The sequence below is a fragment of the Pagrus pagrus genome, assembly GCF_965226575.1.
Source record: "Pagrus pagrus genome assembly, chromosome: 17".
Classification (NCBI taxonomy): domain Eukaryota; kingdom Metazoa; phylum Chordata; class Actinopteri; order Spariformes; family Sparidae; genus Pagrus; species Pagrus pagrus.
This window is the reverse complement of record NC_140201.1, coordinates 11072373-11099912: the sequence shown is the minus strand read 5'-3', so window position 1 is coordinate 11099912 and position 27540 is coordinate 11072373. Positions and strand designations below refer to the sequence as shown.

Genomic DNA, 27540 nt, shown 5'->3' with positions numbered 1-27540 from the left:
CATATTTCTTAACTTGTTTTAATATTTTGTTTCTTGATGTCTTCGTTCTTGTTTTGTTGTCCGGTCTTGTTTTTAATTTTTATGCCCCTGTAAAGCACTTTGAGTTACCTTGTATCTCAATTGTGCTATAAACTTGCCTCGTTTTGCCTTGAGCTGAGCTGTTTTCCTGTTTTTATGGATTCTTGCAGAGCTGTCTTGCAAAACTTTGCAAAACAGGTTGATTTTAAAGTCTGGTCTTATTGCCAACATGAAGGTGTGTTTTACAGGCCTTCTCTGCTCTGCACAGGTGTGAACAGAGGACAGCACGAGTCATGTCTCAGCCAATCATAATCCAGAGTCCATATCCAGTAAAACTGCAGTGGGTTAAATAGATGACATCGGTGAGCTGAGCCCTGAACACCTCAATGTGTCTGTAGAAATACCTTCAGACTGCGTCTGCCTCTATCTGCTGCTTTACGCTGTCTAAGTCAGTTTAAATTAATCCATCCTGAGTGTTAAAACACTTTTTAAATAAAGTTTGAAGATGTTTTGCTCCGCGCTGCTGGTTCTCGCCAGTTTGGGTTCGCTCGGTCTTGTTTCGGGGTCTCCCGCCGTGGAGGAAGCGTACAGGGCGGTGATCAGCGTCGTGTCTCCGGGCCAGCAGCATCTGACCGGGGAGTCGCTTCACTCCCTCTTTAATATACTGGAGAACCGTGTGCAGTGCGGCGAAGTGCCGTGTGGAAAGGTGAGTTTTATTGGGCTTTAGCAGCCAGGTAGAGAGCCGGGTGGCTGACTGCAGGTGCGATGGAGAGGTCGAGGTCCAAAAGTTATCAGCCGGCTGCAGCCTCACTGATTAACTGGGATTTTTTTTTATTAATTAAAAAAAAAATGAAGGTTTAAATGTTTTCTCGGACTGGTTTAAAACCCAAATCTGGATTTATTTAATTACACATTTTTGTTATAAGTTGTTTCTGATTTTCTCGGCGCACCTCTCTGAGGTCACTGTCTCTGAAATGTTACAGGCTACAGTGGATTATAATCTTGTTACAGCCTGTTGAATTTAACCAAAAAGTCTAACCACTGAAGACAACAAACTAAAGTACAAGTCAAACTGTGGGATCACGTGATATACAGATTTTTTTCTTTTTCTTTTATATCTTTCAATAGATTAAAACACTAAGATACAGACACCAAATGTTGTGTTATTTACATGTGAAATAGTTTTGGCACCAAAAGAAGAATTATTAAATGATTGAGACTTTAATTTATTCGATGTCCCCATAGTCTCACATTAAAGGAGGAGAATACCATTTTCCACCAAATACTCTTTAAAGGTGCAAAAGATAATTCTGGAGAAAGATGTTTGATCATTGCGTCTCATTCCCAGTTGGCTTTGGGTCGATAGTTCGGGCCAGACACCATTCAAAGCATTTGACGACTGGGAGTGAGACTTAATAGTTAACTATTTTGAAATTTGCTCCTTTAAGTTTTAAATTATTGTAGATCTGTAACGGTGCAGTCAGGCTCTAAATATTTCTTTTAAATTTAAAATGTGTTGTTCTTTGTAGCCCTGCAGTCCACACAGTGATCATATTGAACAGGTTTAAACTGTGATCTGTCAGCTGATATTCCCGAACAAGGGTTCAATCTATATGTTTCTTATTAGAGGCGAGCACTGAAACAGGAACCTGTACCTGTTCAAATCTTCAGCTTCCTTTTTTCCCCCTCAATGACTCCCAATTTCTTTCGGCCTATTTTTATTTAACTTTTTCCACAACCTGTAAGCATGAAAGATCATTCATAAATAGAGAGTAGTCCTCTCAGCGTCAGTCCTCAGGATCGAGCTCTCCAGAACACAGACGCAATAATGGTAACTTATTCTGCAAAGATTTTTTGATAAGTCTCCATAGTTAAGTAAGTCTATGAAAGCATGAGGGACCTGCATACACTGTAAACTGTATTGTCAGGCTGTCAGTAACTTTATCAGGGAAGATGTTTAACAAAAGGAAACTTCGCAGCTTAAAGACATAAAAATAGAGTGCGACTGTGCACAAATGAATTGATCTGAATAGGAGAATTAGTCCTATTTAGTGTTTCTTTTTATAATTGGAGGTGTTTGTTGTTTCCCTTAATGACTGACCAAAGTGACTTCCAGGTAGATCCTCTTTATCAGTCTGAATGAGAGTGAAGTCCCTGAACCGCCCACATGTCAGCAGTAATCTGCACGAAAGGACGGTGTGGGGTGATAAGCATCGACAAAGGCAGTGAATATAACAGACAAAAAGTAAAATACAGCTTTCCTGCAGATAATAACACTTTTAATCTAACTAATAAAAGACTGATATCAAATGAAGCAGTGAAAGCGTAGAGACAGATACTCACTTAACGTGACTCACCTGTAGTTAGAGGAGTTATAAACAGGTAAAATAATAAACATCTGACCTGCAGTGAAAGTCTATGTCATGCCAAATGTCAGTGAGTTCGTACACTCTGTTCTTGAGAGTTCCCTGAGCTGGCAGTTTAAAGGGTCAGTTCACCATAAATGTATTCCCATTTCTGTAGACTGGCATTTAGCCGTGCAGTGGTTTGGTTTTATGTGCTCTTAATGTGAGATATCGGGCCACATCAGCATTATGGTTGCCCTTAAAACGCTGGTTATGAATTCACCTGCTTGTTATCATATTGGCCTACATTACAGCCTTGACTATCATCGGCTGTAGTAAAAACTTAGTAATCAATAACTAGCTCTTTAAGCAGATGTCTAGGAAAAATATTGGCAAGCGGACATTCAAGTGTGCATCGACTAGATAATTTATTGAACAAATGACATTTAGAATATTATCTAGCTATTGTTAAAAGCCTGTTCTGGTCAGGGCACACCTCACATACCTTCAGTGTGTTCAACAGTGCACCTTCTGTTGACGATTTCTAACCATTGCTATACAACAATCGAACTGACTTTTAACGCTGCATCTTTTTTATACTTTTACGCAGACTGCCTTTTAAGTTCTGGATTTTTTGTTGCTTTTGGTGGCTGCTGCTGCTGCCTCGTGACAAAAAGAGACATACTGGCTCGTCTCCATTGAGCACAAACATGTATTTGCTTTCCCATCTCATTCAATTCAGCGTCAACTTTTTCTGTCTTTGACATTTTGCTAGGCTGCTGCTAGTAACAGTACTAGCTACGATCGCTCAGGTGTGGAGCTCTTCTGCTGTAAAAAGCTATTTCGACCAACATAGATTTGAAATAAAACTGTATAGTGAACGCAAAGATGGCGCCCATTCAGTCCGATCAAAAAATATGAATCAAAAGAGGCAGAATAGACAGTTCGCTGCAATACTGTGAGTGGCCACTGGGGGAAAATTGTGCGCAAGGCTGAGCAGGTACATTATACATTCATGAACATCGCAGCTAGACACCTTCATTGGTAACAAAATCAGGACACATTCTGGGACACGTAGTCTCTGGACACTGTACTTTTGTAACACAAACCAGATTTATATTTCGTAAGTTATGCAACTTTGCAAGCCACAGAAATGAGGCGCTGACGCATGAGCTTTAAGGAAACCCAGCTCCTCTTTCCTCCTGTCAGAGTTTCTGGGTCAGGATCGATTGTTGACGACATTTTATGGTGCTCTCCTACGTCCCATTTGCATTGTAACCTGGTTTGCCTCCTTTTCGTTATCTGAATAAGGTGTATACAGTAAGAGGCAATAAAAGCAGCTGATAGCCTTGATTAATACTCTACAGGTTGCTTTGAATGCATGTGCATATTTCCTTTTTTTAAATAAATGTAACCTTGTGTTGGGGTGAATTGAAGTTAGAACCAAAACAAACACATGATTTTTCTGTATGTATGTTTGCCCTCTGTTTTTGTAGTGTGACCTAACACACGCCGTCCACCAGCTGTTCAGCAACCACTCCCCACACGGAGAGGATGAAACTGGAAGAGGGGAGATAAACGTAACCATCAGCGTGTCTCAGTTCCCTGCTCTCGCTGCCGGATCTGTCCTGTACCTCACATCTCCTGAACTGGTCTGCAACGCGTCAAAGCACGGGAGATGGGGAGAGGAGACCGAGCATTTCCTACATGACATCACACACGGGGAACACCATGAACACCACGAACACCGGCGTGAAAAGAGCGAGCCGCACCAGGACCACAATCACGACCACATAGATGTTCATGGATTAAAGGTGCTGCTTCGGGAGCTCCATGATCACTATGAGCCTTTAAACAGTGAGGTAAGCACAAGCCTAAAGTGGAGGCTCACAAGATGACCAACAAGAGAAAAACTTTTCACAAATCTTTGCTTTTCTCCTGTTTTATCTAAACTATCTGAGAAGGAAACACTTCTCTTTGTCCTTGTCATAGGTCTGTGATGAGGATTCGCCTGAAGCCGTTAAATTCGGATAAATTCATCCTTTCTCAGACAATGAAAATGTAAAATTAGGACTTTAAATGAGCCAGGCTAAAACTAAAGGTTCTCCTCAATCAAATGATGTATGGCATTTGATGCTGAATGCTTGACAGGAGAAACAAAATAAATACAGGAGAGTCAGGGGCCAAAAGGTTGAAAACAACAGCAGTAGATTATGAAACAGCGCTAAAAATCGACTTTTTAGTAACCAGGGCGCCAGTTTATGATCGTATTTGCTTCCTGACATAGATAACTCATTAATTGGGTTAATGGTGGTGTTTTTATCACTCAACATTTTCTTATCAAACTCGGGCGATGCCAGCAGTATACCTACTAGGCTTTGCCCTGAACTCAGCCACGCAACTGTAGCAACGATGATGAAAGGCTATCATGGCTATCACAAGCTATTATTTTCCTTATCGAACTTGCAAATGATGTCAGAAAATAGCGATAAAATGTCCATGATGGTTTGTACAAAGCCCCCAACAATCAAAGTATTTTAAATATATTCAATTTAAAATCATATGAAGACTTTAAAGTCCTCAAAATTTAGAAACTGGAACCGTGGACTGTTTGATGAATGGTCTTCTGTTGAATGGACTGATCATATCAGCTCCAAGTTGAATAAAACTCACCCATACCCTCTCTCTGTCCTTCCTCTATCAGCATGGTAACCAGAGCTGTCTAACAGCAATTGACATCATGACAGAGGTCAACGCATCGTCACCAGACCAGAGACTGGAAGTGGGTGCCGTTTTGGGTCGCGTCTTGTATCACGCCTTACTAGGTCGCTGCCTCATCAGCCGGTCTCTACCTGAGGAGAGCTTCTTCCTGGACTACATCATGGACCGTCTGGGGTCGGAGAACTTCACTGTCGCGGGTAAATGTCCTGCAGAAAAACATGGACACAGATAACACATGCATAACACGCATAGATAAAGCTGCAGAGAGAGTAAGCACTCACAAGAGTGTGTAAGCTTAGGTTTAAACCACTCCGAAGCTAAAACCTTTTTTTATATCTGTTATGTCGATTAACAAAGCTCATTTTCTCAAACCAGGTGAATTTTTCTCATTATATAATAAAGAACGTATAAAAACAAGTAAGCTCAAGCGTAGGTTGATTTTCATGTTCTGTAGATCTGGAGGCTTTCATGAGGAGTCTGAAACTCGGACCTAACCCAGAGGACGATCACGATCACGATCACGATCACGATCACGGACACGATCACGATCACGATCACGGACACGAACACGATCACCATGAAGATGAACACGCTGTACAAGATCACAGTGGTTTAAGACAGAGGAAGAGGAGTAGCCATGAACATCACGAGGTGCATGGAGGAAACACCACCTGGGATCAGGTATGATACACATGTTTAACTGTTTAAATTACAGTATAATACAGTATAATTACAGTAGTTGTTAAGATTAAAAAAAAACAGAAAATGTGACAGGTGTTAATAAGCACATTTCCTTGAGTGCTGGGTCGAATCCATATTCATGTTAAAATGTTTCACTTTCTTCTCCCAGTCCTGTTTCTCAGCTGAGGATCTGGTCCTGATCTACAACCTGCCAGACAACAGGTCCTCTGGTCTGGGTCGGTCCGACGTGGCTCGGCTCAGCCCTGCGCTCGTCCAGCAGATCCTGAGCGGAGCCTGTGCTGACGTCACTAAACCACCGACAACAGATCATCTCAGCACGGTGGAGAGTAAGTGTGTGTTCTGAAAGACTGACAGAGACCTCTCCTCCATCGGTTACTGGCAAAATTAAGAACAAACTTTACATCACATATTCCTTGTGTATATTTTGTCTCAACGGTAGAGCCCAAGTTTCTCTTCATACCTGGATGCAGCGGTTGTTTTTGAGTCTAATATTCAACATGTCGATGACTGATCACCACCAAACCTTTCCTGTTATCTCATAGGATACATCTATGCAACCGTTGCCAATGTGGTGATAACTCTGACGTCCATGTTCGGCATCGTGCTGCTGCTGTGCACTTCCTGTACCGGCGTGTTCCAGTTCTGTATCCAGTTCTGCATCAGCATGGCTGTCGGTTCACTGACTGGAGATGCATTACTGCACCTGCTGCCCATGGTGAGGGATTATGTTCAGCATAAGTCTGTTATTCACTTAAATTGTAGCTCTGGTTTGAGGAGATTGTGGCTATTCGGTGTTATTCATGACCACTCGGCCACCAGGACTGTGACAATCATCTTCATTTTCATGCTGCATGTACTCATTTTGTCTTTCTTCGTGCGGTCTGTGTCCAGTTTCTAGGTTTACATGTGCACGGGCCCGAAAGCGACCACAACCATTCACACGGGGAAGAAGTTCCAGACTACCTCTACAAGATGTTGGTGTTGCTTGCCGGGATCTACTACTTCTACCTGATGGAAACAATCTTCTCTCTGATCACGTATAAAGATAATCATCACCATCATCAACATCATCACGGGGTAAGGGAAACAATACAGTACCAATACAGATACAACTGAACACACCATTCTTGAGTTTTCATTAAAGAAATGAAAGACATGTAAAATAGACATGTAATGCAGAAGCTTCCATCTGATTTGTTTTCTTACACTGCATCTTGTATTTATCAAATTGTGCTGCAGTGTTCGACATGTTGTCTAATATCGCCAATATCTCGCCCTGTTCTTTACTTCCTCAGATCCTCCTTTGTTTTCTCTGAAGATCTTTCCTTTTGCCACAACCTTCAGGCTAAAAAGTAATTATTTTCTTTCTCTCTCTTTTCAGGAGGATTCAGAGCCTCACCACTGTGACCACGGGAGGGTTTTGGAGTTGTATCAACAAGAAATGAGACAAAAAGACAAGTCAGCATCAAAAGTGGACCTGGTGAGTGACATACTCACGATACTTCATACAGAGCAAATGCTGCGGCTTTACGTAAAGGGGATCTAATCCACGTGCACAGACCAGACATTTTGACTGTCGCTTGAGCACAAATAATCAAAATATTTTAGACCTGTCCAACCAAACGTGTTTGGAGTCAGGTTTCTACATCCTGGAATCCATTTAATCTCTTTGAACAAAGTGTCTACTGTTAAAACCACTTCCTCTAATGGTTTCATGGCCGCCTCAGTGTGTGTGAGAGAGTCTAAGATTAATTGTCAATAAGAGAAGTTGTTCGTGAATGTTTTGATCACAGTTCTGTTTTATGAACATGTACATTTCAGGTCGGTAATGGTGACAATGAGAAATCTGTCTCAGAGCCAAAAGAGCGCACCAGAGGTGAGTGTGTCCGACAGAAAAGCAACCATCCCATCATCAAATTGTGCTAATTATCGTAGCTCCTCCACCACTAACCACCACTGTGTCTGCCTCTACAGAACAGCGTCTGCTGCCTTACATGATAACTATCGGGGACGGGATCCACAACTTTGCAGACGGCTTAGCGATGGGCGCTGCGTTCTCCCTGTCGTGGAAGTCTGGTCTGGCCACATCGGTCGCTGTACTCTGCCATGAACTACCTCACGAACTGGGTAAAGAACACACACACACACACACACACACACACACACACACACAATGGCAGGCGGCGTCTGTTTGGATCATGTTTGACTCTTAATATCATCCTGTCGCTCTTGTTTCTCTCCAGGCGATTTTGCCATTTTGCTCCACAGCGGTGTGTCAATCCGCAAGGCGTTGCTTTTAAACGTCGGCAGCGCCATGACCTCGTTCGTCGGCCTGTACATCGCTCTGTCTGTAGCCACGGACGTCGCTACCAGACAGTGGATAGCTGCCATTACTGCAGGACTCTTCCTGTATGTAGGACTGGCTGATATGGTGAGTACTTACTGCTGTGTATTAGGAGAATATCGGATAAGTGGTTTTCTCGTAAATGTCCCTCTTTAATCTCAGAGTATATCTGAGGAGTTTTTTTTTCATACATTAACGACTTTAATCTCTTGATCTTCTTTCTGGGACTATTAGCCCACTCTGTTAACTAAAATGCCCCTAATATGCCGTCAACACAAGCTGCCATCAAAACAGGATCAAATATTAGCTGATCAGATGTGCATGTTTAACCTTTAGAGTGAAAATAGACAATTTTTCAACGTTATCCCCTCCTAGTGTTTCCCTGTGGTATTACTGTTGGCGCCACATGGCTACAGCTAGCAGCCGGATGACTATACAAAGCAAAAAACAACACTAAGAATCACAATTTGACCAAGAAACTCGATCTCAGTGCTATGAGAAGGCAGAGTAGAAAAGCCGGTTTTGAACCGTCTCAACTCACGGTGGTAAGAGGAAACATATATAAGCTGGGGATCAGACTGTGACACAACACCGGCGCTCTCCATTGTCCATTCACTCTTGTTTTACCTCGGTTTCTATCACTCTCCCTCCTGTACCTCCTCCATCAGCAGTTTTGGTCGGGACAACCCTCATTGTCACGTACACTGAATAGTTATTTTTCATGAGGCCATTTCACGGTGCAGTCAGTTGTCTATTGCCAGTTTAACCTCCATCTCTCCTCTTCCTCCCTCTAGCTCCCCACCATGATCCACATCAGCAACAAGAAACCCTGGCTGATGTTTGTGCTGCAGAATATCGGCCTTCTGACCGGCTGGGGCATCCTGCTGCTGCTGTCACTTTATGAAGAAAGAATCAGCTTTTAAAAGCGAAGACACCAGTCCAGTCATACATGATAATTTTTTCTCTGCCACTTAAATGCCCTAAACTCCAGAAGATGTGATTATTTGACCGTGTTTTAAATATGTCCCCCCTGTGAACACAGTAGTATGTAAAATATTAACACTAACAATACTAATATTATGCCACAAACTACAAGCTGGTGAGCAGAAGACGACACTTTTCTGGCAGTCTAAACAAAAACTGAGTATTGAGTAGTAGTTTATAAAAAGATAGGATTTTTTAAAGGTTGGATTGTGTGTAGATGGGAGAACCTAATAAAATGAAATCTCAGTCTGCATATCAGCGTTTTTAAGACAAAAAAATTAATCAATGATGTTCAGGTTAAAAAATAACGACTAATTTAACTTTTTACACACGCTGAGATTTGTCTCCACCCTTTTACGACCCATTATGTAGCCATTCACACACACACACACACGCACGAATCTGCACACATCATCCTCGCTCAGCACTTTGACCTGACGCACTATCAGTGACGGACTGTTCAAGTTCACCGTGACCGCTTCTACTGGTAGTAAAAGTGTCAAAGTGTAGAAGTGATTTTCTTCCTCTTGTTGTTTTTCAGCACTGTGTGTGTCTTTGTGTGTGAAAAGTGTGATTTTGTTCCCCTCGCGATCCGCTTTGATCTACATGTATGACATGTATTACATGTATGACAAAAACAGAGTTGTTTTTTGTGTCTGTCGATGAGTAGCAGACACACATATATTTGTTAAAGAAAAGGTGATACAGTTTGAGTTAACAGTATTTGCTGCACCAATTATGATAAAACTAAATGTATAAAAATGTCTGAATATATGTTAGTATATACACTATTGCATATTTGTTTTGTCTTTTGCCTTGTTTTGAAAATTAAAACTCTTTCAAAACTCTATCTACTCATTTCTGTTTTATTTCTTTCATAGCGACTACAAGGAACTTTCATTTTTCTTGATTCTGGCGATTCTGGCCTTATTGAGACTGTTTCACAACCAGTTTAAAGATCCATGTAGCAGCGAGGGTTGCTAAGTTATTCTAGAAAAACTTGTTATATTTGTGGAAAAAATCTCTTCAGCAATCAATAAATAAAATGCTCTGACAAATAAAGGAAACAATCCAGTAACTGGCTGCTTCAGGTCTCTAACAAGCCCATCTAATCAACTTATTCAGCCCATATGAAAAGATCGGACAGGGTTGCTGTCTGTGTAGCTACATACCTGCCTGCACACACACCACCCATGTAAGGCTAGGAAGATATATTGCTAAAGCTATTGGTGAGCTAGTGGCACAAGAGGCCAAAATTTCCCAGTACACACTAACAACCTAGCTTGACAGCGGTGAGTATTAACAAAACGTAGTCTTTTTGGACTGAGGTATGTTTGTAAAGGCTATTTTGCTTGTGTTTTAAGACATTTAACAGAGTTGCTTTTTTATATATCTAATAATAAAGCTAAGAGAGCTTGTTGAACATCTCCCAGCTGGCCAGCGACAGGGCAGTCTCCAGTCACACACTGCAAGTTGTTTTGGAGCAGTGGCTCTGGAGGGAGGAGGCGGGACACAGGGTCATCAGAAGTCTCGCCCAGGTCTAGATGATACGGAGCCCCTCTGGTGACATTGGTGAAAAAAATATTGATTAATAAAGCGTGGCCACGCGATATTAAGGTGTGGGAACGAGATAATTAAGTCGTGGCCACGTGATATTAAGGCGTGGGGACGAGATAATTAAATCGTGGCCACGCGATATTTAGGCGTGGGAGCGAGATTAACGTCAATACAAACTCCACATGTGGCGGCGGGATGGTTGTGAATTTCGGAGTGATGCTGTATATGAAGTGTATGCTACGGAGTTCGTCTCCTGTCTGCGTGTGAGCCTATTTTTCTTGAGCAGCCGAATTAAGTGTCTTTTGCTATGAATGACTCCATGCCTAACTGCAAGAGCCTGAAGTATATCATTGTAATTCATAACATAAAACGAAATGTATTCAAACCCGTCCATGTTTGCATGCAGCTAAAGGAACAATGGATATGATGATGAGTTAATGGTCACTCTTATTTATCTAATTCCCACGCATTAATAACGCATGGCCACTGTCTTGTTCATCTTTTAAAATGATGAGGCTTTTGTCTTTCATATGAGCTAACACTCAAAACCTTTATTTACATCCTCATACACGTTCTGAATCACCCCAACAGGAAGTGCCTCTGTATGTTGTTCGCAATCACCAGCCCCCTCTATTGGTCACCACTGGTAATGACACATTGATATCAACACAGCCACGACTTATTTATCTCGTTCCCACGCCTTAATAACGTGTGGCCACCACTTAATATTGCGTGACCACTACTTATTTATCTCGTTCACACGCCTTAATATCGCGTGGCCACGCTTTATTAAGCAATAATATTTTTTTCACCAATGTCACCAGAGGGGCTCTGTAATACGACCACTTTACCACTTTGTTTGCACAGATTGCATTTAAAGGGGCACTGTGTAGTTTTTGGAGAATAAATTCAAACTCAGAATATTGATATTTACAGTATTAATGAGGTAATAATACCATATTTCCATAAATGAATAAACAAACTGTTCTCAGAGGAAAATAAGGTCCCCAGAATGCTGTTTGAAGAAAGGTGGCAGGGTCCGCCAAATATAAACAAAGTAAAACAGCTTTAAATTGTGTTGACCTTTAAGGTCAGTTTGTTTATTCAGTTTATTCAATTATGAAAACAAAAAGAATTTGTTTATTTAGCTTGTTTAGGTCTTTCTCTTCTGATTAAAATTCCTTCCCCAAAACTACGTAGTGCACCTTTAATACAAACCAGAGAGCAATCACATCTGTTGTGTACTTTGTGACCTCTGCATGAATAAAGTGGAAACTCGACTTCCTCTTTATCTCTCTCGTCTAATCTCCTCATTTTACAGGTTATGTGAAGGTCTTCATTAGGGACAGGGTCCGCTGACAACTCATTGCACTTAGGGGAAGACATGACAAGTACATACTGTATACAGGATGCTGTCTGCGTGGCCACAAGCATGACCAGTGTCTTTCCCTCAGACAAAATGACCAATTTAATGACAGCGTTTAGGTTGTGTGCTGATCCTTTAAGCATATGTTGTTAAAAGAAAAATGCAGATTACAGCATGTACAGTAGATGCTGATGGAGGAAAAGTGGATTTCCCTGAAGTCAGCTTTCCCACACATGATAAGTAACTCTAAAACTGAACCTTGGAGCTTCTTGTACATTCTATAGCAAAATACTGTAAATTTTTTACAGAAGCATCAGTACGCAAGGACAGAAAGGGAAGACAGATAGACAAGAGAAAGACTTGGATGGGTAACTTAACAACTTTATAAAGGAGGTTTATCAGACAGTCGTGTGGTTCAGTGACTGGCCCGAAAGAAGTCCTCACTCTTAGATAAAGTCAGATTCACTGATGTAAGGTGTATTTGAATACCTGTTATCAAGGAGATGTTAGTCTGAAATGTAAAGTACCAGCGTGTAGGGAGGAGAACAACACATTGTGACTGTGGTTATATATGAGAGATCCTATATGAGGTTTAGATGTCTGCAACTGGAATGAGGGTGCTTCAATTAGACCTTGTTGTACTGCAGTTTAACGTCTGCAGTCAGTCCACAGCTTCGGTCCTGAAACATCTAGTTATTGGAAAAGGTGATATCGTACAGACATTCATGGTACCCGCAGGATGAACCCTACTGATGATCCTCTAACGCCACCGACAGCTCAAAGTTTAGTTTGTCCAAGGTCCTGAGGTCTGTAACAGTTTGTCCAACATAATGTAGGTGCTAACTACAACCAGAACACATTACATAATAACAATGTTATGTGTTGAAAACTTTCCCTCTCACTGAAGTTACATAGTGCAGAAACAGGTGATGGGGGGCAGAGTGGCTGAGACAGAAACACTATTCACCCTATTACAAGACACTGTACCATCAACATGATTCTGAAGCTGTCATTTTAAAGGTAAAAAAAGTTACATAATGTTGCTTTAAAGCACGCAAACATTTTCTAGTAGACACTAAGAGTAAAATGAATGAATGAGCAAAAAACAAGACCTTTAAAGAATTCTCAATACTTCTAAAGAAAATCTGCCGTTTCAGTCAGAAAAGCACAGAAGTAAATAATAAAATTAACAATGGCAGGATTTCATTGAGCTGCTTCAGTTTCAGGGTCTTGATACCGTACATGTTGACTCACTGTTACACTAAGATTAAACATCCCTCAGGAGTGGTTTTTGTTGACTTTTACCCAACCCCTTCCAGAAAAGGTCTACCAGACTATTCTAATGGAGCAGTTTGAAGTTAAATCTTGTTTGAGGTCAACTCGTCTGTAACATTCACAAGAGCACACTGCTATGAATATCACATCCACTGAGATTAATGGATGATGGAAAGATGACGACAGTTTGTTTTAAGAGAAAGACTGCTCAGGTTCATTAGGCGTTGGTCATTCTTCACTTTTTATGACATGTCGTCAGAGCCACAGCAGATATGTAAAAGCCAGAGTCCACTGTTAAAGGACACCTATTATGCTTTTTAGTTTTCCCCCCCTTTACTTCAGTGTTAAATGTCCTTTTTTGCATGTTAAAGGTCTTGAAAGTTAAAAAGGTTCAAATCTGTACCGACAGAAGCTACTCTCTCCCACAGAAAACACTGCTCCTCAAACGCCTCGTCAGTAGCCCCACTTTCAATTCCATGACTTTGTGACATCACACTACGTCACAGAGTCTAGCATTTGCATAATTTAATGGCGAGCGCTGAATTTGGCAATTAAGAATTCATTTAGCACAACTGCTCTGTTGTTAGTGGTGCTGGCTCAGACATGTGTGAGCCGACCAATCAGAGCAGACCGGGAGGGTCTTAAAGAGACAGGAGCTAAAACAGAGCATTTCAGACAGAGGGCGAATACAGAGCTGCAGCACTGGGCAGTCTGAGAAAACTGATTTTGAGCATTTAAGCATGTAAACCTATTCCAAAACTTTTTCTTAAACTCAGAACATTTACCTGAGCCTCATCTTCCCAGGATGCAAACCTGGAAAAACGGTGACTGTTCTGAAACTACATGCCACAGTCACATTAGCAGTAAGATATATGTGTGCAGTCGCAGAACTGAGCTTGAATTACCCGTAGTAAAAAGGATTAGCTTACTTATTTCACCGTAGCTTTGTACAGCACTGCAATACAAATAAAGCCTGTTTTATAAATGTTAATAATCCACACAGGTCACGTTAACCTGCTGAGGTTGAGTAAATACTAAGGTGAGAAATTGAGGAAAATCCCACGTGACTTCAGTGACTAATCATTACACAGATTTTCATGTCACAAGAGCTTCCCGTCAATATTTGCATTTTTCCCTTTTCTATTTCTACTTCCTCATACCAGCTCGTTTCTGGGTCACGACTTTTATATGCTTTTGAGTGCATGATCTAACAAAACCCACTGAAAACAAGATAAGATACTTGGGACAGAACAGAGATCAAAAGATAAGATACCTTCTGAGGGGATACTCTTGAGATGTTGGAAATAAATGTCACAGGACAACAAAGCTAGAAAAATAGATTTTATTAATTACAACTTCACTACGCACACGTATAAATCTTTACATTGTAGAAAACATACAACAGACTAAATAATTCAACATGATGGAATAAAAATTATACGAAAGCAAAAAAATCCATCAAAACTGTTCCACAGGAGTTTAAGAGCATGTGTACATTCGGACGGTCACTTGAAGCGAATGATTTCCTGGGTCGCCAGTCTGATGAGCTGGTTGAAGTCAAACTGGATGTACTTCCTCCAGTAGCGTCTGTCCCTGCCGTAGGTTTGAGCCGGATAACAAGGACTCCCTGAAACAGAGATTTGATTTCAACTTTGGAGGATGGAAGTCCTGAAATGAAGCACATATGTTGACCCACAGCTGATAACTGAACTTTACACCAGGCTTAGATTATTAAAAACTTGTCTGGGTAAAGTCCTGGACTTCTTGCCATTGTTGTCCCTCTTGTTTGGACTGTCAATTCTTCATCAAGACACAAACAGTTAAGGAAATGTTTTCTAGTCTGAGACATGTTAAGAGCAAGAATACAGAAGATTTTAGACTTTAGATTTACTGGACAGCTGTACTTGCTTGGGTCAAGGGCTTGTGAAGATGTGACCACACCTTAAGATAACATTACTTCCAAGAAAACAATGTCATAACCAAATGAAAAGAGGAGAGCTGGGACAGCTTGAACCAAATCTAAAAGAGAAGCTGATTTTTTTTGTGTTTGACAGAAAATAAAATAGCCTCTATGGGAGAGACTCTAAATGTTTTATGTATGTAAACAGAGAAAAAAATGATGATAAAAATGGTTAGTTTTTGTTAGTCCAGCTTCAGTATGTATTCATTGATCCTCTAACACCCTCTAGAGGTTGAAAGAGTCCTGTTGGTCTTTTCACTGGATAACCTGCTGTCTGGTTTTGTAGCCGAGGCACTGAATTGTTAAATCTGCATGTTTTCGTCATCTGTAAGGTCAAGTTAAACCTTCATGTTAAATGCAAAGTAAAAACTCATTTTGTGAGAGAAAATACAACTAAAAAATATTTACTAAGTTCATAAAATGATTGGGGAGTGCAATAGATTCAAAACTGATAATGACTTTAGGTACATTTAACTGATTTTAATTATGTACTTTTACTGACATTTCTGACGCAGGACTTTTACTTATAGTGAAGTATTCTAACAGCATGATATCAGTATTTTTACTCAAGTAAAGAATCTGAATACTTCCTTCAACACTGTTGTATATTTTTGTAGGAAAATCATCAGATTTATGTGTGTGTGTGCTCTCACCTATGCCGTGTAAAATCCGAGCGACAGCTCTCCCAGAGAATTTCTCATCACTCCGGTTGGAGAGAAAACTCCTGATATCGGCTCTGATCTGATTCTCCCAGTCCAACAACTACAAACATGAAAAAACAACAAATTAACAACAAAATTCACACCATTTAAAACACAAATCCAGCTGAAACTCCTGGTAACGGTCCTGTGTTTTACATTATATTTGTCGAGCTCCTCAACGTTCACTGGTGCGAGTGTGTGGCTTCGGTCCCGCCTCTTGTCGAAGTACTCAGAAAGAAGGCTTTTCAGGTGGAGGCTGCGACTCTCATCCAAATCGTCAACGCAGGATGACAAATGGAGAAATGCAACACTGCAACACAGGACACAAGGTGATGCAGACGTGCATACAGAAGAAACGAACACGAAAAGAGAGCAATTTACTTTTAAACATTATTAAAAAAAATCATTATTAAGGCTGTGAAAAACATGTTTCCAGGGTTTAATGATACATAGGGTAAAAAAATTCAGCTTTACTGTATCTGTACCTTTTGAAGGCCTTGAAGCAGGCGGTCAGCTGGTAGAGCTGCGTCCTCTCTTGGTTCTGCACTCGATTATGAAGGAACTGACACACTCTGTCCATCTCCACATCACTGAGGTCGCCATAGGAACGGAAGTAAAAGGATATGGAGGAGAATTCAACGTGGATGCCGCTACGTCCGCCAGCTGAAACACAAATATTTATGGTTGTCTTCATTCTTGTTAATGGGATTTGAATTCTGCAAAAAAAAATCTAACCCAGAAGACGACAAATGTTAAAGACTTCTGAAGCAACATCAAGTAAAAAAAGAGAAAACAGCTCAGAAAAAGTACAGTTATCTACAACTTATAAACTATGACAAACCAAAACCTTTATTAGCAAGAGATGCCAGCTAAAGAGTCAGAGCTGCTCCGAGTTTTGTGTATTTGTTAAACTTTTATTACCAGAGCTCCACTGCAGCTGTCTGAGTCCTCTCTTCACCATAGGGAGCTGCCATCCCATTGTGTCCGCAACCTCAACAACATCAAACTCCACTTGATCACATGACTCCACTCGCTCGCCTGCCATCCGCCGTCTGGCCAACACCACCGCAACCGGAGGGCAACTGTGCAAAGTAAAGTAAGATAAATCTGATGGGATTTAAACAGTTTCTTTGTCATTTCAAATATGTAACAAAAACATTGTTGTTCTAAATCTTTCTATAAACAAAGACATATTCGTGCACACATAGTGCAGTCTGGCACATTTACAAAGATCTATTCTAAAAGAATAAGAGACATTTCATACATTTTAGTGATTTTCTGGAGCTGTCTTGGTCCATCATAGCAGCTGATTTTACACACAGACAGCGTAGGGTGGATGAGTTCAACAAAGCGTTGAGGATGCAGCTCCAGATAGCAGAGCAGTGTTTCCACTCCTGAAACACACACAAAAGCAAAGAAAGCACATTTTCAACAGGTTTCAGACACATAAACATGTTGCGTTCTTAATTCCTGAGAAAGGTGCCTGTTATGTATCCCTGTTCTCCCACTTATATCATCTGTCAATACTTCTATTTTTAGTTTTACTGATTTATTCATGTACATGCCCTGGTGTGCGTATCCACTTACCTTCCTCTGTGATGTCCAGAGCCTCCACAGTTTCTTGGATGGGAATCGCTCTCTCATGCGTGTGACACACTCGCTCCCTGGGCCAATAACTACCCTCCTCTTCCTGATCCTTCAGCCAATCCATCTGCTTCTTGGAACCATCAGCTTCTTCGTCTTGAATTGTCTGCTCGCCTTTCACCCCCCTCTCCTTTTCTCCTTCATCTCTGTGTTCTTGGGGCGGTAGCTCGGCTGCATCGGGATGTGACGCCTCCTTGCAGTGAAAACAATATCAAATGACTTATTAATTCTGTCAAAAACCCTTTCGTTTACAGATAACTTCATAAAAATGTATCTTTGCTAAAATAAACTAAAACTAAGCAACAACATTTTATTGTATAAACTTCAATTTACTTGGTTCCTTCAGAAGATATTAAAGATATGAAGACTTTTTCCCCTTTTAAATACCTGTACAGTCGATGGCACCACTGTGTCCTGCTGACTGGGAGGGTTCAGGCTGCTCTCTTCTTCAAACACATCCATAATTTCCAGCAGCTCAGAGTCTTCAATGTCCTGCACACACAGACAGACGGTCTTTATTTAGTGGAAAGTTTTATGAGTGTCTTTAGTACCAGTTGACACATACAAACACACAGGTAGAGTTACCTTTACAAGTTCCTGTTGTTTCTGGTGTATCTGTTTACATTTGCACGGAGGGAAAACTTTTTGCACCAGTTTCTTCACTGTGTAGTAGTCCACTGTGTCCGCATAGATATGACGACGGAGCTCATGGAGGTCTCCACCCTACACACAGACACAGATGTGTTTATACTTTTATTTTATTTATTATATAATTTATATATAATTATTATTATACGGTGGTGAAGGTGAGAGCACAAAGAAAGGACCACCAGAGAGCCTCACAGAAAGAAAGAAAAAAATGATATAATGCACTGTAAAGAACATATTTTAAATTTAAAAAAAAGACATAATATAATATAATGATTAAAAAAAAAAAGCAATGGGTACATTCATATAGAGCCGTGCAAAAGCACGACTTCTAGAATAATGAAAAGTCTAAGTAAAAGGAAAAAATAAACCTACAAATTTAAACACCCTTATGGGCGGACCTTTCAATAAAAATAAGTCTTTAAAAGTGATTTAAAGAAGGTCCTCAGGCAGGTCATTCCACAGCCGAGGAGCCCTGACAACAAACGCTCGGTCTACAATCCATCACTGAAACTGCAACTAAATCTAGGCTTTAGTCTAGCCAGATAGTTAAAGTCTTACCTCAGGGTCCAGAAAGAGGTGACAGTGTGCAGGATCTCCATCTCTTCCTGCTCTCCCAATCTCCTGAACGTAGCTCTCAAAGCTCTGGAAGAACATTTACCAATAAAGGAATACGTAAAAGAAGAGACTTGGACCCTAGTTCTACACAGTAGTTTGGTTTTAGTTTTAATATCTGAGTTTAAGATCAAATGCAATCTATCTGACCAAGTATCTGTTGCGTTTTGAGTAGAAAACAATACCATATTCAGATTAACGATATCACCACCCACCTTGGGCATGTTGTAGTGGATGATACCACGGACATCGGATTTATCGAGGCCCATGCCAAAGGCCACAGTGGCCACCACGATTCTGAGCTCGCCGCACATGAAGTTGTTCTGAACCCGACGGCGCTCTGATGCAGACAAGCCTGCGTGGTACGACTCCGCCTGCCATTTCAGTGGTTTACGGATCTTCTTCCTTGCTAAATGGTAGAAGAGCAGACAGAGACATTGAGTCAGAGACATTGAGTCAGAGAGAGAGATGGTCGTAACACACACGTTTCATCTGTTCACTTGAATGAAAAATAAACAAGCTTTTAATCAATCAAAAATATGAATCATTTCACCCTTACCCAGATCTTTCTTCTTCTGTCCTACAGGGTTGATTTCTGTCCTGCTGCTGATTTGTTTGTTTTCTTTGACCAGCACCCCCTGTAGGCAGGTCCTGAGCAGCGCCGCCACGCGAACCGTCTCCTCTCTTCTGGTGCAGTAGACGATGACAGAGTCCAGACAACCGAAACGGTCACCTTTTAACAGCGATACTAAAGCCTGGTAAGAAAGCGAAAAGTAGGAAAATTGCAATTTTTTTCAAGACAGACACATACATACAACTTTTCTCCAGCAATTAGAAACATTTAGACTGAGCATGATTTAAATATAGTCTCATGCGGATCACCTGATCCTTTTCTCTATCCATGGACACAGACAGATACAGGTTAGGAGGCACTGCTGCAGATCGGACCGCGATGCCATCTTGATCAGTGATGTCCAGATGTCGTGCGATGTCCAGAGCAGTGGACAGTGTTGCTGTAGCCGTGAGTCCCAGCAAGCACTGCACTCCCAAACGCTCCCTTAGTACCTACAAACACATCACATATTTATCTATACTAGTCAAGAACAGTAAGGTCAACTAACAGTAAATGAAACCCTGCCCCCATACACACACACATCATTAACCCACCTTACAGAGTCTCAGGTAGCAGGGTCTAAAGTTGTGTGACCACTCTGAGACACAGTGAGCTTCGTCTATACAGGCGAAGGCCACAGGAGGGAGCTCCTGAGCAGATGGTAGACACCCAGTGCCTGAACCACCTCCACCAACCAGAGCCTCTGGAGAGAGGAGCAACACACACACCTCGCCTGATTTCACCTGGAGAAACAGAGGACCGAGAGTACTCAAAATAGTGTCAAACATATAATAGCTTCAGGTCAGGTTTCAAGATTTCTCCCCTGCATTATGGTATCAGAATACCTATATACAGTTTACAGTAAAAAGGGAATAATGCATGATTTTTTACATTAAATCTATAGATGAATGAGATGTCAAAAGGTTTGGTTTCTGAAGTCTTTCTGAAGACTCCTATTGCATCCGTTACCTTTTCTATCGCAGCTTCTCTCTGTTTCTTAGTCATGTTGGAGTGAATACAGGCTGCCTTCAGATTGGCTGGCAGGCCAGACAGCTACACAAACAAGAGGAATTCACAAGAAAATGTGTTAACTGGATCAGTGGTCAAAATGAAAGGGTTCATTTGCTCTTGACTTTTAAATACGCAAAGCAAAATGTTGGCTGGTTTCTTTATGTGCAGTCTTTTGTGTGTGTGTTCAGTTTACAGTGTTTACTGTTTACAGTGTCAACATATTACTCATATGTGGGTTAACAAAATAAAATGTGTTGAATGAGAAAAACAGGTCAGCTCAGCACGAGTTGCAATAACAGCTCTCATCTTATAAAAATTACTAAATAAAAGTGGAATGAGTTCGAAAACTCTATAAATATACTAAAATGAGGTGATTACCTGATCATCCATTAGTGAGACTAAAGGTGAAATGACCAATGTGATGCATTTTGATCTCTGTGCGTACAGGTAGGCCGGGAGCTGGTAGCACAAAGATTTACCCATTCCTGTGGACAACACTACGAGGGTAGAGAGACCTAGACAAAAAGTAAGGGACAAACATGAATACAGAGACTTTAAGTGTATAAATGTGTGTATGTTTGGTGTGTGTACTGTACTGCACATACCTGACAGGATCCTCATGATGGCCTCCTCCTGTCCTGGTCTAAATGACTGATAGCCGAGGTCTCTCAGAGCTGCATACACCCCAGCAGGTGTTTCTAAACAGACACACAAACAGAAGGCTTTAACAAATGCATGGATCTTACTTTTTTTTTTATTTGCCCTGTTTATTTATTTATACAATACGTGTTTACCCTGGACTTTCCCATCATCTGTGAGTTCATAAAGTGGTTCCACTGGAGGTGGAGCAGCAGGACGCTCATAGTCAGGACGAATCACATTCAGCAACGCCTCATCTGTAGGGTTCACGTCCGACCCCTTTTCTTGGCACTGCTGCTCCTCGTTGATACTGGGAGATGCCACTGGAACACACAAACATCAGGATTTACACATGACGGGTGTGTAATGAGTTATACATTCTCTACAACATTAGCGCTGACATAAACAGATAACTTGTGTTGATATAGTGTTTAAACTGGCCATTTTAAGACACTTAACAACCTTCTTTTAAAAAAAAACAGATGTAATTCTACAACATTGTTTGTGTAAATATTGGCTGGTTGGTTTTAAGGTGATCAGGATTGAGGGGGATCTATTGGCAGAAACAAAATATATTAATAAAATATATATATTACATTACATCACAATGAGCCTTTTATATCTACAGAGGGAGTGGGTCGTCTTCAACGCCGCCATGTTGCAGGCCATGTGTAGATAACACTAAATTCGACATACTGGAGTAAGTGGCATTAAATTTAAACACAAACGAATCTAAAAATCTACTGAAGAAACACATTCAGAACTGCCCAGTCACAAAAAAAACTTGTTTGTTGAGGTGGAAAGCAGCATCCTCTAAACAGACATTAAGTTCAAAAGTTTACCCAGAGGCTGAGGTCGCAGCGTCCCGGTTGCCCTGGCAACCTCCTCCAGCGTGGGCAGCTCAAACGGCTCCTCTTCCGCAGGTGGGTCGTCGGCAACGGGAGGGGGAGGGGCTGCAAAAACACAGAGTTCAGAGGTATTTGTTGTTCATCAATACAAACAATTCTAAGTTTATGTTTAGTATATATATCTTAAACACCCCCTCCTCAGCAGAATATAAGATAAAGTGTGATCCTGGTGTGTTCAGGCAAACAGGCTTTCACTTCAAAACAATCACAGGAATTTAGCATATGACACCATAAAAAAGATGACACACACTGAAAGGAAGAATAACTGGCGGGGAAACTTAAAAGTGAACAAGTTGTTTGATGTCTTACCGACACAGATTCATGTTTGTTTCATTAGTTTTTTATCAAAACAAATTTGTGAAGATGCATCGCTGTATATTACCTCGTCCCTTGCAGTCCATGGCCCAGTGTCCGGTCCCTCCGCACTTGTAGCAGGTGTCACCCTGACGACTGAGCCCTCCTCTGAATCCACCCCCTCTGAATCCACCCCTCCCTCCTCGACCAAAAAATCCGGCTCCTCCACCAAAACGTTCGCCTTTCAGCTGGAACTTCTGCATGTACAACTTAAAACACACACACACCGTAGATTTGTGACAACAGGGATACAGTTTGTATTATGATGGTCTAACAGTCATGTGAAATTGGGACAAAAGCAAACAAATACATACATTCATCACAAGGATGTTGTCAACAGGTTTTTCATGTTTAGTCTTATTTAATTTAGTAATAAACAAAGCTGATTAATGAGATATTTCACACAACAAAAAAGTCTAAGACTTGTGATTCTGAATGCTCAGATGCAAACTCACACAAAACTCACCTGTTTGCGTAGACCAGCACCTCTGAGTGCGTATCCTTTCACATGAGATTTCTTCTTCAGATTTATCTTCACAAAGTTACCCTCTGCGCCTTTCAGGTTTCTGTATGAAAAAAATAAGTTATTTTTGGACATAGACTACAGACAGAGATGGTTCAACATCATTTTACAGTCCAGGGACGTGTATGTTGTTACTTTACTTTGCTTTGACGGGCTGAGAGTAAAGCATCCTCTTTGCTGCAAATTCCTCTTCTAAATCTCCAAACAAGTTCTCCCGAGGAGCCTGAATGGGAAAAATACTGTATAAAACTCATTTGCACAAAAATAAAACACACTATGCCGAGATGAAAACAAATTCACTCACCTTGTTTGGTGCCTTGGTTTCTTTCTCCTCTCCTGCCTCTCCATCTTCATCTCCCTTTTTCTTGGCTCTCCTTTTCTTTCCTCCTTCTTGAGCTTGGCTGGAGTTTACATCCGAGCTCTCCTCTTTCTTTTTGGCGTTCCTACGCCTTTTCTTCGCTCCTCCCTCCTCTACTGTCTCTCCCTCCATGTTCTCTCCCTCTCTCTCCCTTTTCTTCCCTCTCTTCTTTGTACCTTTGGATTTGTGACTAGTTTCATTGTTGTCTTCTGGCGTTAGAGGTGGTGTCAGTCCTCTTTCCATCTCCTCACCACCCTTCTTGTTCACTTTTTCTTGCCCTCCTCCTCTGCTTTTTCCAGTGTGTTGCAGAGCAGGTTTTGGTGCACTATCGTTGACTATTTTGTGAGTAGAAATGCTCTTAAAGCCTTCATCACTTCCCAAGTCTAGTGGATTTTGTCTTTCTGCTTCTGCCTCCATTTCTTCTTTTCCTACTTTTTCATCTCCTTGTATTTTTCCTTGTATTCTTCCTTCTGTTTCTCTTCCACTTTCTCTCTCTCCACTTTTCTTCAGATCTATCTCCTGGTTGCCTGCTCCAGGCACCACCTCAGCCTCCATCTCTCCAAACACCTGACATCTCTCGAGCCACTTCTTGTCAATAGAACTCAGTCTGCCGGCAAGAGAGGGCCTTCCTCCGGTGCCTCTACCTCCCATCCCTCCTCTGAAACCTCCAGACACATGTGGGCTTCCTTTTAAGCAAATTGAAGTTCCAACATCTTCATAACCAAAATCCTTATGTGGAGTTTCTAAAGTGTCAGTAGTTTCTTTTTTGTCTCTTGAAGCTCCTATACTCTCATTTAATTTTTCTGTGGTTTCTATTTGTCCTCTTGAAGTTTGGACTCTATGTGGAGAAGATAATGACGACAACAGAAAAGAAGATCTGGCTGGAGAGGGAGCTAGATAAGAGGAATTTGGATTTTGTGAACTAATAACTTTACTACTCTTACTACTAATGTGACAAATACTATTACTGGCAGCATTTGCCAGTTCTTCACAAGACTCTTTGACAGGTTCAAATGGTTCAAACTGATCTTCAGGCTCCACTGGCTGGACTGTCGGTGAAGCCAGGGACCCCAGGCAAGGCCTTACTCTTCTGTGAACAGGAACACAGAAAACATTAAAAGGCCATTACTGAACAATCTGTGTTCAAATGCAAAGACAATGCAATATTTATATAAGCTTCTTCGTTTTCTAGTTTGTTTTATCACAGTGGAGGTTGCTCAAAATATTATATGTATATGTAAATATATTATCATATGTAAATATGCAGCCAATCCAAAAATAACTCTTTTTATCTACTTACCTTGGTGTAAAAGGGCTGGATTCAGGGTCAGCAGAAGTGGTTTTGGCAGCAGCAGCAGCAAAGGGGCTGTTTGTCTGACCGGTTTGTCCATCTTTCAGGGAGTTCAGAGGCACCCGACCAGGAAGGACTGATTTCTTCAGTGAGACAGGTCTCTCCTGGAATGACAAAAGGAAATCACAGCAACAGAACCAACACAAAACAAATCATCCCTAGTGAGAGCAGTGTGTCACCTTATCCGCGCTCAACAGGGAAGCATACGTTTTTCTCTCTTACTGTAATGTGGTGTGGTCGGTCCAAGTGTGCCTCACCTTAGAGAGTGTAGACAGGTTGTTTTTAAGCTTTAGGCCATAGTACTGAGCAGACGCCTTAAGACTGTCTCTGTCCTGAGGTGTCAGTTTGGGAGAGGATACAGGCAGCGCACTGCGGTTCAGATGGGCACCCCAACAGTCTGTCTCCTGAGTAGATCAAGGACAGGCAGAGAAAGACATACAGTAAACAAGGTACTGGATTATCATTCAGATATGCGGGAGAATAACTTTATGCACAGTCATAAACACAGTTATTTTGAGTAACTTCTGGGCTGTGTTGACCTCAGTTGTAGATCTGGACTGCTCAACATGTCTGCTGGCTGCATCACTGCTGCTATTCTCTTTGGCTTGTTTCAAACCTCTGTATTCCTTATACAGCTCTGGAATAAAGACACACAATGCAATATGTTTATGTCACTAAAACAGAAACACTTCTACTTATATCGTTTGCGAGTTAATTATTGTACTCACTCCTGGTGTCTTCTGGAGCTTCATCAATGTCCTCCTAGGAATTAAAGAGCATCGCACTAATCAGCTATTATGAATGAAGGAAACAAACTGACAACAACATTGTTTCTAACAGTTTGAAACAGAGCCACAACAACAAAAAGCCACCCAACGTGCATACAACATGTCTTGTTATTGTAAATCAAAGCACTGAGTTGTTATGTAGCTGCTGGCTAACTCTCGCTAGCCTTTAAATTACCTTGTTTGGTTTCCTCTGGTGCTCTTTGACGAAACCCTGCTCCCAGTTTTTCAGCAGCAGTTTCACCTCGTTGTAGCGATCCATGGTAATGTTAACTGCAGGCTCGACACTCCTTATCTCACCGATAATTAACTTTAATTTAACTTTACTGCATTCATATTGTAGCTAGAGCTTCACGTCTGACAGGCGACAGCTAGCTCACATTACAGCAACATGATAGATAGCTAGCTAGCTAACGTTGTAAACACACCGTTATTGCTAGCATTTTATCAGAATTTGGCAGCGGAAGTCGTATGATTTAAAGTCACCGTGAGTCCCCTTTTTCTTGCTTCTTCTTCTCTATTAAACGATATCAACTCAAGCAGACGAAAAAGCAAGAGAAGACTGTTTTAAAGGGCTTTCTTCCGCCGTGCGTTTGTGTTGTTTATGATTTTCCCGCGCCGGAAAATGACAGCTTGTGTTGCCAGGTTTCTTCCTGTATCCTCCAGGCAGTCTCCCACAACATACCTTTCTGTTTATACACGGACTTAATTCAAGAGGTGAGAAACTTTAAGAAGGATGAGAACATAAAGGCGATAGAGATTAAAACAATAGTTGTGAAACTCTCGGATTTATATCGATCCGTTGAGGTTTAAAGGAGGATTGAGCCATGAGAATATCAGGCACCCCTTCCTCTCGGCTACAGACTCTTCTTAAAGGGACAGTACCACTTACTCCCCACTCAGAGCTCCCGCTGCTTGAGTGTAATGAAACTGCTTGAGGGCTGAATGACAACATTGACAACATCAGGTCACAGTTTGACACCACATTAATGTCATGTGATATAAAAGACTTTTCACTACTAATCTAATGTATACTGGAAATCTTATACGTTCATATTTAAACATAGTACATATTTACACTGTGCAATATCCTTGTGCAATTCATTCTTGAATCCTTTGCAATCAGGCAATTTTTATTTATTCTATTTTAAGTTCACTGCCACAAACTATGTGTGTATTACAAATATGGGTGCAGTTATCATGTGTAATTGCCATCCTTGGTCATATCTAAGTAAAAGGCAAATAGTGTATCTTATATCATTTTATCATATATACTGATATACAGTGCAGTGGTGGAAAGTTACTTAGTACATTTACTAAAGTACTTTTTAGGTAGCTGTACTTTACTTGATTGTCTCCATTTGATGCCACTTCAGTGTCTACTCCACTACCTTTTAGAGGGAAATAGCTTTCTGACAGCTTGCAGTAACTCTACAGATCAAATTTTGACATAAAAACACATTTAATAAGCTTCTAAATTGTCTTGTTGATCATTAAACTAATGTTCAGTCAAAAAATACTATATACATGTATGAAGCATAACTTTATTATTATATTCTTTCTTCATTCCCATTTATTATATCTTAACCCCTCAGACTGATCTTGTGACCCATGGAGGGTCACAAGACCTTCTGTCCTTCTGGTTGGAAACCACTGGACTAAACTGCAGACTAGTAGTTAAAATGATCTCCACCTCAAGCAACTACCACAAGAAAATGCTGTTTTTACATTGATACATCGCTATAAACAATCTTATTATGTCATTTATAATAATAAATGAGTGAAAGGGGACGTTTTACTGCAGAAACAGGACTTTCAGTACTTTACGGACATTTTGCTAATGATAATTTTGTACTTGAGTCAGATTATGAATTTAAGATTTTTCATATAAAAGGATCTGAGTATTCCTGAGGTTATTGTTCTGCTACTTACGTGTCAAAATAATAAAAATCAACCATTAAATCTCAATCACCATATTCAGTTTTCACACCCTGCAGTTCAAATTAATTTTTCAGCCAACAATATTTTTATAAATCCAGTGATAATATTGTAAATAGATAACTGATGCAGTTTCCTGTAAACAACTTCAAAACATATTAATTAAACAAGAAAACACAT

The 27540-nt window shown here is 40.8% G+C and overlaps 2 protein-coding genes across 2 annotated transcripts; one reads left to right on the top strand and one right to left on the bottom strand.

Moving 5' to 3' along the window:
* Positions 1 to 311: 311 nt before the first annotated feature.
* slc39a4 (solute carrier family 39 member 4) lies at positions 312 to 9856 on the top strand (the record flags this gene model as incomplete). The annotated part of the gene is made up of 13 exons (XM_084378545.1): positions 312 to 358; positions 517 to 724; positions 3860 to 4225; positions 5068 to 5281; positions 5539 to 5765; positions 5935 to 6112; positions 6329 to 6501; positions 6678 to 6863; positions 7168 to 7266; positions 7608 to 7662; positions 7761 to 7913; positions 8030 to 8217; positions 8925 to 9856. 13 exons carry the CDS (start codon positions 312 to 314, stop codon positions 9051 to 9053), a joined length of 2223 nt encoding a protein of 740 aa, XP_084234671.1. The 3' UTR covers positions 9054 to 9856.
* A 4784-nt stretch (positions 9857 to 14640) lies between these two features.
* recql4 (RecQ helicase-like 4) lies at positions 14641 to 26065 on the bottom strand. Its single transcript, XM_084379233.1, has 28 exons — positions 25601 to 26065; positions 25366 to 25399; positions 25177 to 25274; positions 24895 to 25041; positions 24587 to 24741; positions 23233 to 24376; positions 23069 to 23151; positions 22872 to 22971; positions 22434 to 22614; positions 21986 to 22096; positions 21299 to 21466; positions 21110 to 21202; positions 20883 to 21019; positions 20463 to 20546; positions 20048 to 20236; positions 19763 to 19945; positions 19440 to 19635; positions 19096 to 19289; positions 18827 to 18910; positions 18203 to 18340; positions 18005 to 18109; positions 17561 to 17810; positions 17238 to 17367; positions 16895 to 17055; positions 16459 to 16636; positions 16130 to 16283; positions 15926 to 16034; positions 14641 to 14939 (listed from the first exon to the last, which is right to left on the bottom strand). The coding sequence occupies exons 1-28, from the start codon at positions 25682 to 25684 to the stop codon at positions 14818 to 14820; spliced, it is 4812 nt and encodes a 1603-aa protein (XP_084235359.1). The 5' UTR covers positions 25685 to 26065; the 3' UTR covers positions 14641 to 14817.
* Between the last annotated feature and the right edge of the window lie 1475 nt (positions 26066 to 27540).

Bases quoted from the DNA above. Each gene is read 5' to 3' on its own strand.
- recql4 (XM_084379233.1), bottom strand. From the start codon at position 25,684: ATGGATCGCTACAACGAGGTGAAACTGCTGCTGAAAAACTGGGAGCAG. The intron at 22,097-22,433 runs GTAATATACAGC...GTGTTTTTGCAG, and splicing joins CATGGACTGCAAGGGACGAG to CCCCTCCCCCTCCCGTTGCC. The intron at 18,110-18,202 runs GTAACTCTACCT...CTGTGTGTGCAG, and splicing joins AACAACAGGAACTTGTAAAG to GACATTGAAGACTCTGAGCT.